The sequence below is a fragment of the Phyllostomus discolor genome, chromosome 7 (genome assembly GCF_004126475.2).
Source record: "Phyllostomus discolor isolate MPI-MPIP mPhyDis1 chromosome 7, mPhyDis1.pri.v3, whole genome shotgun sequence".
NCBI lineage: Eukaryota > Metazoa > Chordata > Mammalia > Chiroptera > Phyllostomidae > Phyllostomus > Phyllostomus discolor.
Window position 1 is genome coordinate 19,896,452 of NC_040909.2, and position 13,901 is coordinate 19,910,352.

The 13,901-nt window shown below is 41.5% G+C and overlaps 1 protein-coding gene and 1 long non-coding RNA gene across 9 annotated transcripts in view; one reads left to right on the plus strand and one right to left on the minus strand.

Annotated features, from left to right (window-relative positions):
• Positions 1–4,371: 4,371 nt before the first annotated feature.
• On the minus strand, positions 4,372–5,741 carry LOC118501581. The gene is made up of 2 exons (XR_004904204.1): positions 5,491–5,741; positions 4,372–4,695 (listed from the first exon to the last, which is right to left on the minus strand). It is a non-coding gene; the product is annotated as an uncharacterized LOC118501581 (long non-coding RNA).
• The window catches only part of NGLY1 (N-glycanase 1), a 44,208-nt gene continuing 35,582 nt past the window's right edge, over positions 5,276–13,901 (plus strand). For 2 of the 8 annotated variants that reach the window (XM_036030588.1, XM_028518127.2), the window contains exons 1-2: positions 5,278–5,511; positions 13,482–13,596. In XM_036030588.1, coding sequence (XP_035886481.1) covers positions 5,381–5,511; positions 13,482–13,596 — 246 coding nt within the window. In that variant the 5' untranslated portion in view covers positions 5,278–5,380. Of the gene's footprint in view, positions 5,512–5,666; positions 5,877–10,641; positions 10,838–11,208; positions 11,930–13,481; positions 13,597–13,901 lie in introns of those variants that run through there. The other 6 variants (XM_036030585.1, XM_036030589.1, XM_028518125.2 and 3 more) reach the window with 6 other exon arrangements.

Below are 13,901 nucleotides of genomic sequence, written 5' to 3' on the forward strand. Positions count from 1 at the left end.
AATGACAATAGTTACTTTAAGATAAATGCATGTAGTTATAAAATAACTTAAGATTGATAAGTACCCAAACTTGCTCTTTTCCTTGTAATATATTTTAAAATCATAGTGTGAAAAGACCTACATTTTCTTTAAAGATGAAGTCATATGAAATGTACAGTTTTAATGTGCTGTTTTATTTTTCTTTTGTAATATTACAAAATTATTTTGGATAAGAAGTGAAAAATCAATTACAATTTGTCAAAAAGTCAAACCACACACACACAAAAAAAGTCAAACCACAAAAAGCCGTTTCATGTTTAATTCTACCTCTCATCTTTCATTTGGGAAGGGGTGAGAAATTTTATATTTTAATAGCTGTATATATGATAGCTATATATGATTAAGTACCATATTCCTTGCTATATAACACCACTGTGTTTTCCTCTGTCAAAATCTTCAAAAGTGCTACACTTACCATAGCCTCCTGCTCAAACTATTTGTAATCTTATTCCAAGCTATCTTCTCAGCCACAGCTCCCATTCTCTATTAAATGGAATTTCACCCAGCAAAACTGATCTTCTTACAATCTTTGGGTTGACTTTAGCTTTTTCTGTTTTCATCGTTGTATCTTTGATTGTACTTTTTCTCCAGCATTCATTTTCCTCCCACCTTATGCTGGAAGCTGGCATACAGAAATGAGTAGGACTTGTTATTGCTTTCTAGAAGTTTATAGTCTAATAGAGGGAGACAGCCATGGAAGCATGTGTGCGAACCACTGCAACAGGTGCTATCATGGAAGAATGGAATAGAATTATAACAACACAGAGGATGAGTAGATCAGTGCTACCTTTCAAATTGAGAAAAGGCTTAAAAAAAAAAAAACCATGATCCTTGAGCTGCATCTTGAAAATGGGTTAATGGTTGCCTAGTAAATTGGGTGGGAAAGAGCATTCTGACAGGTGGAGTAGAACGAAGGCCTGGAGACATGGTGGTCTGCCATAAACTACTAGTAGGTCAATATGGCCAATGTTAGATTTGAGTTATGGGAGAAAGCAACAGTAAAAGTATGAGAGGAAAGCAGGGAGAATCACAAAAAATCTTGGGTGTCATGTTGAAGATTTTTAGATTACAGCCTGTAGGTCACAAATGACAGACTGGCAGTCCTGGTCTAATTTGGACTGCAATCTTTTACTGAATCTGGATTCCTCTAGCAAAGATATGGTCAACTATTTCTTTCCTTCACCAGGGTCTCCTCTACTCCTTTTTGTGTTGAACAAAGCCACTTCATACATTGAAGTTACTTGCCTGGTTCCTGAAACCATTTGACCTTAGAGTGCCGTGGGTAACATTTTAACAGAAGGACAACCTGACCAAATGTGGGTTAGAAAGATCACTGTCTCAGCAGTGAGCAAGGTAGATCTGAGGGATGTGGAGATGCACATGGGAATAGACTTAAGACTGAACAACAGATGATAAGGACTTGAAATAAGGAAATGGCACAGAAGAGAGGTATGGGAGATGTTGAAGGGAAAACACTGCTAGGGTGCTGTCCTGATTAAGTGTTGAAGGTTCTCCCACAGCTAGGAAATCCTCTCCTTCCTCATCTCCTTAACCTCCAAACGTAAGGGATACTATTCAAATTCTTCCCTCTCCATGAAACTGTGGTCCACAATGAAATTCCCCTTCCTTTCAGCTAGTTCTCCAACTTTATTGTGCATCAAAATCACTGGAAGGGCTTGTTGCTACACATATTGGGGGGCCTCACATTTAAAGATGGGGCTTGAGAATCTTTCCAAGTTTCCTTGTGCTGCTGGTGCTGGTCTAAAAAATGCTATAAACTTACGACTTCCACAAAGCAGGGCCTGGCTTATCTCCTTCACTGCCTCATTGCCTACCACAGTGCTTGGCATTTAGTAACCACTGTATAAAAACTTAGTGAGTGAATGAATGAACACATGCCCTTATACTGGCTTGTTTACAGACACTGCTTTGTGCATTTCTTACTAAATGTTTTGCTTTTCAAAATAACTTTTTTCATCAACTAAAGTATGTAAGGTATTATTATTTTTGTCTTTCCTACTAGATGAAAAGTCTCTTTTGTCATCTGTCTCTGACTACTTTGCACAAAACAGGTGCTCAACAAATAATTGTTGGTGAATCACTTCATGCAATCACACAAAGGTGAATCACCATAACAATTCCTGTAAGGCTTCAACACATCTCTTGCTGATGATCTTTATTGAGTTCAGTATTTTCTTCCTTTTGACAAAACCAAACGTGGGGAAAATGTAATGGTTTCTTTTTTCTATTCCATTTTAAAGATGGTATGCTATAAAGCTAGAATCCTGAAAAAAAGACAACAACATTATTTTGGAGCAAAAAAAATCAAGTAAAAGAATGCAATGGAAGTTCAAAGTTGATTTAATATAGAACATCCTTCAATTGTTTGAACAATGGTGGGTATAAAGAGATTAAGGGTAGCTTCATATTTTTAATTTTTGTTCTAAAAGAAACTGAAAAATCAAAATATTTTCAGCCTGATTAAAGTGGAAGAAGCAGACGGGGGAAAGAATGAGTCCAAGTCCCTTATAATAAGTTACCTTAATAGCTTCGTAAATGGTGGTGTTGAAGACAGACCATAATTACTCAAGAACTTTAACAAAGTATTGGTAAAGAGTAATTTGGATGAATTTAAATTTCAAGTGATTTTAAATAAACAATAAACTACTGAACTACCCTTGAAATGATGATTTGTGTGATTTTATGAACTGTATGTTATTATCACGGAATTAAGTCTATGACATTGGTTTTCACACTGTGGTTGCATGTTCCCCACAAAAGTACCGTAAGGCCATTATCTCTGTCAAGGGAATGGCGAAGGGGATGGCATTCAGGGGGGGATGGCCCTCCTACACCTACACACACACACTGCTTCAATTCAAGACCACCGCCACTTTCGTGCTTTATATTTGAGTACTCAAGTACACTGGGTGTCCTCCTATGATTTTATTTTTTTGAAGTGTTGCGTTTTTTAAAAAACCACAAAAAACTATATAGTATTTAAAAATGTGCACAATTATAAGGATAAATAATGGGAATGTGTTAATAGGAAAAAAAGAACAATTAAGAGGAATATAATTTGTGGTAGAAACAGCTATTTTTAACCCCAGACCCCAACCTTTCATCTTTATAGAGTGGTGCGTGGTACCTGTCCTGCCAGGGAGGGACTACATTTCCCAGCCTGCTCTCCTTTAGCTAGCTGTGGTTTCATTTTTGCCCACAACAGGCTAGAGAAAATGCAGTACGTCATTTGTAGGCCCACGTGGTTAAGCACATAGGCCTTCTTTTTGCCCAGCTGTTAACTAGTACGGAAGTCACTATAAATCTCTCTATGGCAGAACTTAGCAACTTACAGGTCAAATCCAGCAGGCTACCTGTTTTTCTAAATAGTTTCATTGGAACATAGCTGAGTGTATACATTTTAAAATGTTGTCTATGGAACTACAACTGCAGAGACAAAGTTAAATAGTTGAGCCGGAGACCCTATAGCCACAAAACCTTAAACTATTTCACCCTTTACAGAAAATATTTGACCTCTATCCTATGGAGTGGAAGGAGCCTGGATCCCTGAATAATTACATGGAGGAAAGCCGCCCTCTTGACTAATGACATGTACATTACTAAACTGTTATGTGAGCGCGAAAGCTATTTCTCTGTGTCAAGTCACTGAAAATTTTAGTTATAGCAGCTCCCAACGTACTATCAGTTAAACACACTATTCTTGGAAGCTGGTCTAGAAACCTACATATTTAGCCTTGACCTGTGTGACGTGATTGGTGGGGCATCATTCTGCAAAGCAAAGGTCGCTGGTTTGCTTCGCGGTCAGGGCACACGCCTGGGTTTCAGGTTCAGTCCCCAGTTAAAGAGCAAACGAGGCAACCAACCTATCAATGTTTCTCTCTCCCATCGAAGTTTCTCTCCCTCTCTTTCTCCCTTTCTTCTCCTCTCTCTAAAAATAAATAAAAAAATTTTAAAACCCGTACACATTTATTAAAAACTTCTCACAAATAACCAGATGAAGTGTAACTGAAGTAGATGGCATAGCTGAGGGCCTTGCTCACAGACACCAGAAGAAAATTTCAAAGCAAACAAAAGGTAAATAATAAGAACAGTTAAAGAAGTTACTTAGGTAACTTCTCTTAAAAACATAAGATCAAGACAAATATTTGTTGAGGTTAGGACAGGAATTTCATTGGTAAAGTACATTTTCAAGGGCATGGTAAGGTAGAGAATGGATTATAGAGGTTGTAATCCATCATCTAAAAGGAATGACACTGATCACATGATCTACCTGCAAAACAGAGTCACAAAACAACACTTACCCTTACTATCTATATTTTTATTGTCTTTCCTCTCCCCGCATTCTATTCTATTTTGTCCTAATTGTGTATGCGTTTAATGCTGGTCACACTACTGGGTAAACCAAGTCCACAAAACACCATATTGCAAAGTGCAGTTTGGAAACTTCTTTAAATAGCCATCATGCTATTTGAGCTGGGACTTACGCAAGAGATTTTCAAGCATTCACGTAATTCTAGAAATAATTCACATACCAGAAACCCAGCAGCCTTTTACTGCCACTCGGTTGTTTTTGAACGTTTGTTGCTCCTTCCTTCTGGAGTCTTTCGCCACTTCTATCCAGAAAGGCCTGACAATCTTGGAGAACGAATTGTAAGATTGTTTTATTTGGGGGGAAAGGATGGGGGCATAGGAGGTTTCCTCACCTCTGTCGGGGGTGTGGGGGTGGGGGTGAGAACCCCTCCCCTGGCCCTGACCACCAGGTCTTCGGAGGAAACCCCTAATCCAACACACTGACCAACAGGAACCCCACTCTTTCCAGTCGAAGCCCCGCGGGCCCTGACAACCAGACCCCTGCCCATTCTAGTCAAAACCCTGATTCTCCCCGAATACCCACCCAGCCCACCCAGCCGAGGACTCTGCCCCTCCCGAACAAGCACCACGAGTTCTCCGCCCAAGCCCCGCCCCTCCCTACGCGCCCATAGGCTCACGTAGCCACCCTGCACGCGGTCTAAGCCCCCTGACCCGCCCCTACTGGCAGAGCCCCCAATCCCTTTTGAACACACCCCTGCGCCCACCCCAGCCCCCACCAGGACCTCGCCTTCCCCCACGCCGGTCCACCGGTCAAGACCCCCGCCCTTCCCGACCAAGACCCGCCCCTCCCATCAGGTCCACACCACCCGCTCCAGACCAAGCCCCCGCCCCCTGCGAACAGCCCCCCGCCCCTCCCGGCTCGCCGCAGGGACGGCCGCCGCGCGCTGAGGCGCCTGCTCAGTGCGGGACGCGGCACACGAGGGGCGGCGACGGCCGCAGGCGCTCAAGCATGGCGGCGGCGGCACTGGGCAGCTCTTCGGACTCCGCGTCCCCGGCGGTGGCCGAGCTGTGCCAGAACACGCCGGAGACCTTTCTGGAAGCCTCCAAGCTGTTGCTCACCTACGCGGACAACATCCTCAGGTGCCGGGGTGCGGGATCCGTGGGGCTGCGGGGCCGGGTGGGGCGCGGTGCCTGCTCGGCCTGGGTTTGGGGGCGCCCGGCCGGGGCCCGGGAGGGCGGAGACACCAGGGGGCCTAGGGACTCGGCTGTGACTCAGGGCCTCAGCCCGCGGGTCAGGGGCCTGGAGCTTCGGCCAGGCCCCACCCCCGCCCAAGAAAGAGGAAGTTTCTCTGCACTTGTGACTTGGCACCTGACTGATGTCGGGGTGCTCCGGCCGAACTGGAGGGCTCAGGGGGACGGCAGGGCAAGGGAGGTGGGAAGGCGTGCCCCCAAACACCTGCCTCTGATCCGCGTGTTTAACAGTTTTACGCGACTGGACGGAAACGGTAAACAGCCTTTCATTTTCATTCCCACTGCCTGGATTTTTCCCGAGCTGGGTGGGAGCCTTACATTTCATAGGCTTATCAGAAGTTAGTCACTGACAGAATGTTTTCTTCTTAACATTTTGTGAGTGTCCTAATATTAAGCATAATACTGAAATGGTGGGGTTTTTTTTTACCTTTTAATGGCATTTTTTGGTGATTGAAACCTTATTAACCGTATTACTTTAAAGTTACAATTTTCACGTTAACATCTGGATTTCACTTTCAGAATGACTCTTTCAATAGGAATTTGTGAATATAATTTATTTGGGTAGGAGTAATTTGTTTCATTGTCCTGTGAGCAAAAGTACAGCTCTAGATCTCTAAGGGACCTGACAGATTTGGAGAATTGGGAAGCAAGTGTGATTATTCATTTTAAATCATCACCGCCTCAACTCTTAGATCAAATGATGTGGTGTCTTCAGGAGGGAACATATGTGCTGGGAGGGAAATGAAACTGAGGTTAAAGGAGCTCCAGGTGCCAGGTGCTTTAGCGTGTCGCCTCAGTTACCAGCTCAGCGTGATTATCTAGATTCTCTGTACTCCCTCAGCCCCGGGTGCATTTGATCTTCTGAGTGGTGGGTATACTGGTGTGAAGTCTGAAAGGAAATCCCTCTCAGTTTCTGGTTATAGATTTCATGTGACCCAATTTTAGAGACATTAGTTACAAGTGCAGAATTTTAACCATGGCAGTCATAACAGTGTTCATATAGGTAACATTCATGATTTAAAAGTAAATTGAAGGAAAAACATAGTGAGCCCTTATTGTGTGCCAGATGTTACAAGGGGCGCAGCAGTTGTGACCTATGTGGGGACCGCTTCCTCCTTTATGACCCCTTCTCAACTCATCTTGACCCTAAGCGGTGTAACAGCTAGCTCTTCAGTGCGGGAGGATGCCAGTGGACGGTGGATGAATGAACTCACAGGCTGAGTTCTCCAGAGCCCTATCAGCTGGGACCGCCCACTTGGAAAGCCACCAAGCTATTTAAACCCCACTGTTCAGAAAAGGGAGGTGGCTTTGTTATGACGATTTACTTCTGCTTTTAGTGAAACCAAAAAATTCTAAGATCAGTGTGTGTTTCAGGAAGGAAATCCTTTTCATGCAGGTTATATCTTGGCATCATAATCATCATTATGAATACTTACCAAACTCATAAAAGAAACTTGTCATGCTGCCAGCTTTAGCTGGCTTGTGTTTCTGATCCTAAAAAGTGTTTTATCTAAAAAGGGCATTAGGAGTTTGGGACTCATATAACTGGAGATGGTAGAAAAACTACCTTTTGTAGTTTGTGTTGAGTAATAGTATTAGTCCCTGCCCTCTTATTCTTAGAATTTAAACTCCTTCAGGGGTGGGGGTGGGGGGGCAACCTCATTCAAGTTGCTTTCCTCATTCAAGTCCAGTGACTTGCTAACTTCTTAACAGAAAAACTTCAAATTCCTTCTTTATTTCTAGCCACACTACATTACGGATCTGGTAATCTAACTTACTTGAGAGTTGGGAACACTAAGGTTTTCTGTTATTTTTGCTGTTTGGGGAAATCTTTTAGTGATAGAGATATCAGGGTATGACATAGTATTTCATAGAATGAGAACTGAAATGAGACTTTCCATTAGCAGTTGTGTGGGGTTTTTTTAAACAATGATACTTGTCATTATACACAAGTGAAAGTAATACTTCAGGTTGTTTTAAATTTCTGTTTTGTATGATATTCATCCTATTTCCCAACTAAGTCTTAAAGCTAGTGAAATTGCAGAATAAAATATATGCTAATTTGCATGCACAATAGGCAGTAGATTTGAAACTTTAACTTTTTTTAGTTCACTGACTTCTAGATAAAATGTTTGTTCTTTTCAAAAAATTTTATTTTTCCACCATTTTCCTTTGCAAATTTCATGCAGTTGTTGTTTATGAACAGAATTATGTATGATTGGGAAAACCCAAGAACAAAAAGTGGTTTTGGCCTTCAAAGAAAACAAATGTGGCCCTGTTTGGTGTGACTCAGTGGTTAGGTGTTATCCACATATCAAAAGGTCATAGGTTCAATTCCTGGTTTGGGTTGTGGGTTGAGTCCCCAACTGGGGCACTTACAGAAGACAACCAATTGATGTTTCTCTCCCTTTCTTTCTCCCTCCCTTCCCCTCTGTCTAAAATAAAAAATAAAATAAAATGCTGTTTTTAAGAAAGAAAAGAAATATGTCTGGGAGAAAGATACATGAATGGAAAATAGCCACAGTGTAAAATCTAAAGAACAATTCCAAGATAATGTTTAACCACTTGACATGTTTATCTGAGCAGATAGCACAGGGACCTAACATGGAAAAGTTTTTTGTTATGTGTCTTTGTTTGTTTTAATTACTCTCACCCAAGGATATTCTCGATGATTTTAGAGAAGGGGGGAAGGGAGCAAGAGGAGAGAAACTTCATTGGGAAAAAGATCAGTCAGTTGCCTTTGCATGTACTCTGCGCCCCCTCCCTAACTGGGACTGAACCAGCAACCTAGGCCGGTGCCCTGACTGGGAATTGAACCTGCCACCTTTCTGTTTATGGGATGACGCTCCAACCAACTGAGTCTCAGCCGCCAGGGCCTAACATGGAAGAGTTTTGAGAACAGAGGTTTGATGAGATGGGTCTGGTTGATGGAGTAGCAGAGAACGTGTACTTGACGTGATAGGCAAGACAAAATGATTATAGTTTCTAGACCGAAAGAAAAGCATATAAAGGAGTTTCATGTAGAATAATGATGTAAAAAGACACAAGGCATGGATTTCATTTGCGAAGCTATTTAAGTAATCATAAACATAAGTGAGGATAGACTGGAGGGAGAAGTGCTGTAGGCAAGGACTGGCCCTTCCTGATGACCGAGTGCAGGCAGAGCTGGTAATGGGGGGAGACAACCGAAATAACTTCAGGTTTCTAATCTAGGTTATTACTGACACCTGGAGACATTGAGCCAGGGTTAGGGAGTTTGTTGGCATCTTGCATGGTGGAGAATACGTACAGTAAGCTTTGTAATCAGGCCAGTTGGTTTAAATCCCGGTCAACCATTTCCTAAATGTGCGATTATAGGCAATTTATGTAAACTCTCGGGGCTTCAGTTTCCTCATTTTTAAAAGGAAAGAAAAAGACCTACACTATAGGATTGTTGCCAAAGTTACAAATAAAGGACCTGGCACATATGTTGTCTATTGTTGTTATTGTTCCGTTTTTCATGTTAAACCAGCTAGATTACATGAATGTTTCCCTTGTTGTGCACTCAGAGAATGGTAATAATCAGAGCCAGAGATGGTTCCCAGATGGTTCTAAGGCAGGTAGGTGTTTTTGAAAATTTGTGTGTATCTCAGAATAACAGATTTTTCAGGAGGAGTAGAATTTTTAAAATGACCTACAAAGCAACTTTTGTGATTAGTAATAAAAATACAAGGTTATAGGATGTACTCATGTACTAAATTTCTGTTTATGTGAACCCTTTCTGGGATTTTTGCATTCCAGAGGAAGAGGACTAGTCAATTATCAGAATATTTACTTCTCAGTGTTTATGAAACAGAGAGAAACATTTCAGTTTTCCATTTTTCTGAAATGCTATGACCTCAGTGTGAGATCCATTGTTAACATATCTTAAAATCTTAAAACATAGATTATGACTTTTATAAGGGGAAAAGCACAGCTTTTCCCTACCACTACAATTGTAAAAACAACGACTTTTCCCCCCCACAAATTAAACAATTGGGTAGATATCAGGAGTGAGACAACTCTGAAGACACCAGAATATGTTCAAAGTTATGGCTGGGTGAGATATAAGAAATTTTGCTGCCCTTTCAGGACCACGTTCATTCAACATCATCATCCAACGACACCCACCCAACCCCTCCTCGAAAATCTCATGTGAAGATACAAGATAGTTGGCTAACAAGCAAGATAAACATTACAACTTGCAGATATAGTTAATGATCAACAAAGATAGAAGGGGGAAAAGACACTGTGAAGAGCAAAACAACATCTGAAAAAAATCTGCAGAGGAAGTTAAGTTAATGGCATAAGATCAAGCCAAAGTAAAGGTGTTTCTTAGGGATACTTTAGACACCTCAGATTCTGGATAGTAGTAGTGAGCTCAAGAATAGTGGACACTCTGGGATGATGCCGTAAAGCTAGAGTTTCTAAAAGTGTTTGCTTGACACTTTTCCAAGAGAAGAAATGGAAACTGAGGAGCCAAGGTCTGATAACGGCCCTGTAGGCAAGTGCTGTAAGCCTTTGAGCGTGGACTTTGGCATCATGTTAGCCTCCGTGAAACGGGTCAGTGCTCCCAGAGGTCCCTGGATTCTCTCTTGCTTCAGCAGAGTTGGACAGAACAGACCCAGGGACGCCGCTTCTTCCAGCCTCCGACCAGCCTCCAACCTCTTTTCCAGTCACCACCTTTGGAACCACCTCAGCCACTCTCAGCCTCTGAGACCAACCAACACTGTGTTTCACCTTAACTCCTCATGGCTGAACAACCAGGAGCTCCCACATTCATCAGGATTATTCCCCTGAGGTGGAGACTGTGGCAAGCCTCTGGCCAACCTACACCTGCAGGCCTCCTACACAGACCTCTCTCTGGGCTTTCTGTTTCATCCCTGACAGCGTGGCTCTGCAGGGCGTGGGCCACTTCTTCCTCGAGTTGGTGGAGAAGTGCACGGTTGCCAAGCATCTCTTAAGCTGCAAAACCAGCGCAGTGGCCTCATTCTCTTCCAGGATGTGCTGAAGCCTTCCCAAGATGAGTGGGGTAAAACTTAGGAGGCCATGGAAGCAGCCATGACCTTGGAGAAGAACCTGAACCAGGCCCTTTTGGATCTGCAGGCCCTGGGTTCTACCCGCATAGACGCTCATTTCTGTGACCCCCTGGAGAACCATTTCCTGGATGAGGAGGAGAAACTCATCAGGAAGACAGGTGACTACCTGACTGACCTCTGCAGGCTGGCCATCCCACAGGCTGGGCTGGGCAAGTATCTCTGAAAGGCTCACCCTCAAGCACAACTAGGAGCCTTTGGAACCTAGAGGCCTTTGAGGGGGCCCCCTCTGCATTTCCCTGGTGTCTGGCTTTGCCTGAGCCTCTCCCTACAACCACTAGCCCTCTTTTTAACCACTCCAGAGCCCTCTCCCATGCATTGGACCAAATGGAAACAACAAAACTTTTTGCAGCCCCCCCCCCCAAAAAAAAGAAAGAAAAAAAGAGGAAGATAAAATTTGGGTAACTGGGCATTACTGTAATTTTTGTTTGTTTGCAACTTGCTTTTAGCAAGAAAAACAGATAAATCAGGACCATCCATGCTATAAAAAGAAAATTGCTCTTTAGAAACTAAAGAGGAAAATGTAAACTATACAAAGTCTATTGTGGAAAAGCTTAATATCAATAGTTATTTTGAAATATGTAAAAACAATAAGCTATAGCAGAACAGTTTTACAAGAGGGAAGAAACACTAGAAAATGAAGCCCAGTGAAAGTCTGTGTTCATGTAGAAATCTGAAGCACTTTGGAAAAAGTAGATTAAAATAGCTGAAGTAGTTTTGCACCAGTGGAATTTATCATCCAGTTGGTACTGATGCATTTATTGCTCTGTGGAATGTGTTGAATATCATGAAAGGATGCCTCGTTTATCAGTAACTTGCTTTGATAAGTGTAGGATTGTTTTATGGTTTAATGTTTCTTGGTTTCATGGTAAGAAAGGGAGGCACACTTGTGACACAGTGTGGCATAGAGGCCAAGGATACTAAACATTTGCTGTGCCCAAGGAAGCCCCCCAAAACAAAGGCCCCGGAAGTCAGTAATACCAAGGTTGAGGAACTCCGCACTAATACACAGAATGAAACAGTAGACTGTATCTTTCTCTTTGTGTTTGTTTCTCAACTCCATTATTCTCAGATGAACTGGGGTGAATAACCGTGTTTCTGTTTTTAATTTCCAATCTTTGTGGACTAATAACTTCTGTAAAATACAATGAAAATGTCATGGCAACCTCAAATTGTTAAAAAACAATTACCAAGTACTTTCAGTTTCTTTACTTCTCATGAATGGGTAGCAAAGTGTAGATTAGTACCAATCTGTGTGAATGAGAATTTTAGAGCTTTTGTCTCTGAATATTCTAAAATAAACTTGTATAATTTTAAAAAGATCTTATATATTTTTAGAGAGAGAGGAAGAGAAGAAGAAAGAATGGAAGATAAACACTGATGTAAAAGAGAAACATCGGTCTGTTGCTTCTTGTATGAGCCCCAACCAGGGACCAAACCTGCAACCCAGAATACAACACAACGGGGGCGGGGGGGGGGGGCAGGAACTGGCAACCTTTCAGTTTGTGGAACAAACCCAACTGAGCCACACTGGTCAGGGCAAACTTGTGTAATTTTTGAAATTAAGGAAATGGTTTTAAAAAGATTCGTATAGTATTTATGACAATTTGACAGTAGAGAATTGCTTGATGGAAAAGAAATGTGAAATTTGTTGAGACTTTCACAATTAAAAATTTTTTTTGTTTTTTTATATCATAATATCTAGAGAACATGTATAGTTAGAGCAGGGATGGTTAACCAGTTGCTAGCATTCTCACCACCACACCAGTTTCATACCCTAGTCAGATGGCCTCAGCAGGCCTTACATCGACCCCTGCCACAGCCTCAGCATCCTTCTTAATAAAATGCCAATAGAAGCCACCACCATTTTAAACATTTGGGGTCAGATATGACAACTGCTTATCCTGAACTATGTTCTGAAGATCTTGTGAATATAATGCTGTGATTATCTTAACTTTGCATTTCTTTTTTGTTTTTGTTTTTTTTAAACAGCCTTCCTGACTTACCAAGGTTATTAAAAATCTAAAATCAAAGCTTTTCATATGCTGGTCTCATCGCATGTATGCTATTCAGAGTCTTAATTATAGTGAAAAAAATTTATATTTTCATTTTATTTTATTGCCATATTTGCCGTGACAGACATATATCTTGAGCCAAAGCAGAACTTGCGGTAAAGACAATCATTGGTCTAGGGAACAAAGAAAATCAAGTGGCTTTACAGGTGCACCTAGGTTCGTGTTTGTCAGAAGTGAAGTCTTGAAGGAGCTGTGGTCCATGTTACAGCTTCTTAGCTTCTTTTATTCATTTCACAAGTGTTTATTAGTCACCATCTGTGTGTCACGCACCACCCTTGATGATTGAGGTCCATCAAAACAAAATTGGTAAAACCCTCTCCCCCCAGTCTGGAGCTGACGTGGATTTTTTTCTTAGCAACCTAAAAACTCATAAGAGTATCTAGCTTGACCAGTACAGGATTAAAATGTCACATGGATTTTCTTATGGCAGCATTAATATTTTCAGCTGTGAAATTAAACAGTGAGTGAGGTTGTAGTAATTGTACAGCGAGGAAAGAATCACAAAATCAGGGACTTTCCCAGACTGTGCCCCCCTTTTCTTTAAAGTTGGGATTTATCCTACCGTGTAAGAGTATAGTTAGTATAAAATATGAAAAGGAATGCAAACACATTGTGAAAAATACTAGCTGTTACATATAACATACAATCAAACTTTTTTTTTTTATATCAGAAACCCTAATGATGAAAAATACAGATCTATCCGGATTGGAAACGCAGCATTTTCTACTAGACTCTTGCCCGTCAGAGGAGCTGTTGAATGTTTGTTTGAAATGGGCTTTGAAGAGGTAAGTTGTTCAGGAGTCTCTTCTCCCCAGTTCACATATTAAATGTTCATTATTGTGATGATGGATAATTACCTAAATAAGATAATATTTTAAAATTAACTGATCATTTTGGAAATAACTGTGGAAGTAGTTATTTCTTCACCTATTAGACATTTAAAAGTCACAATAAATGTACTTTGAAATCACAGTGAAGTATAACAACTCTCCCATAGGGAAAATTCTTACAGGTTTTAGTCCTTTTTAAACGGAGGTCAAACATGCAAACCAAGGACCAAATTGTAGCTCACTTCAGACTGTTAGCAAAA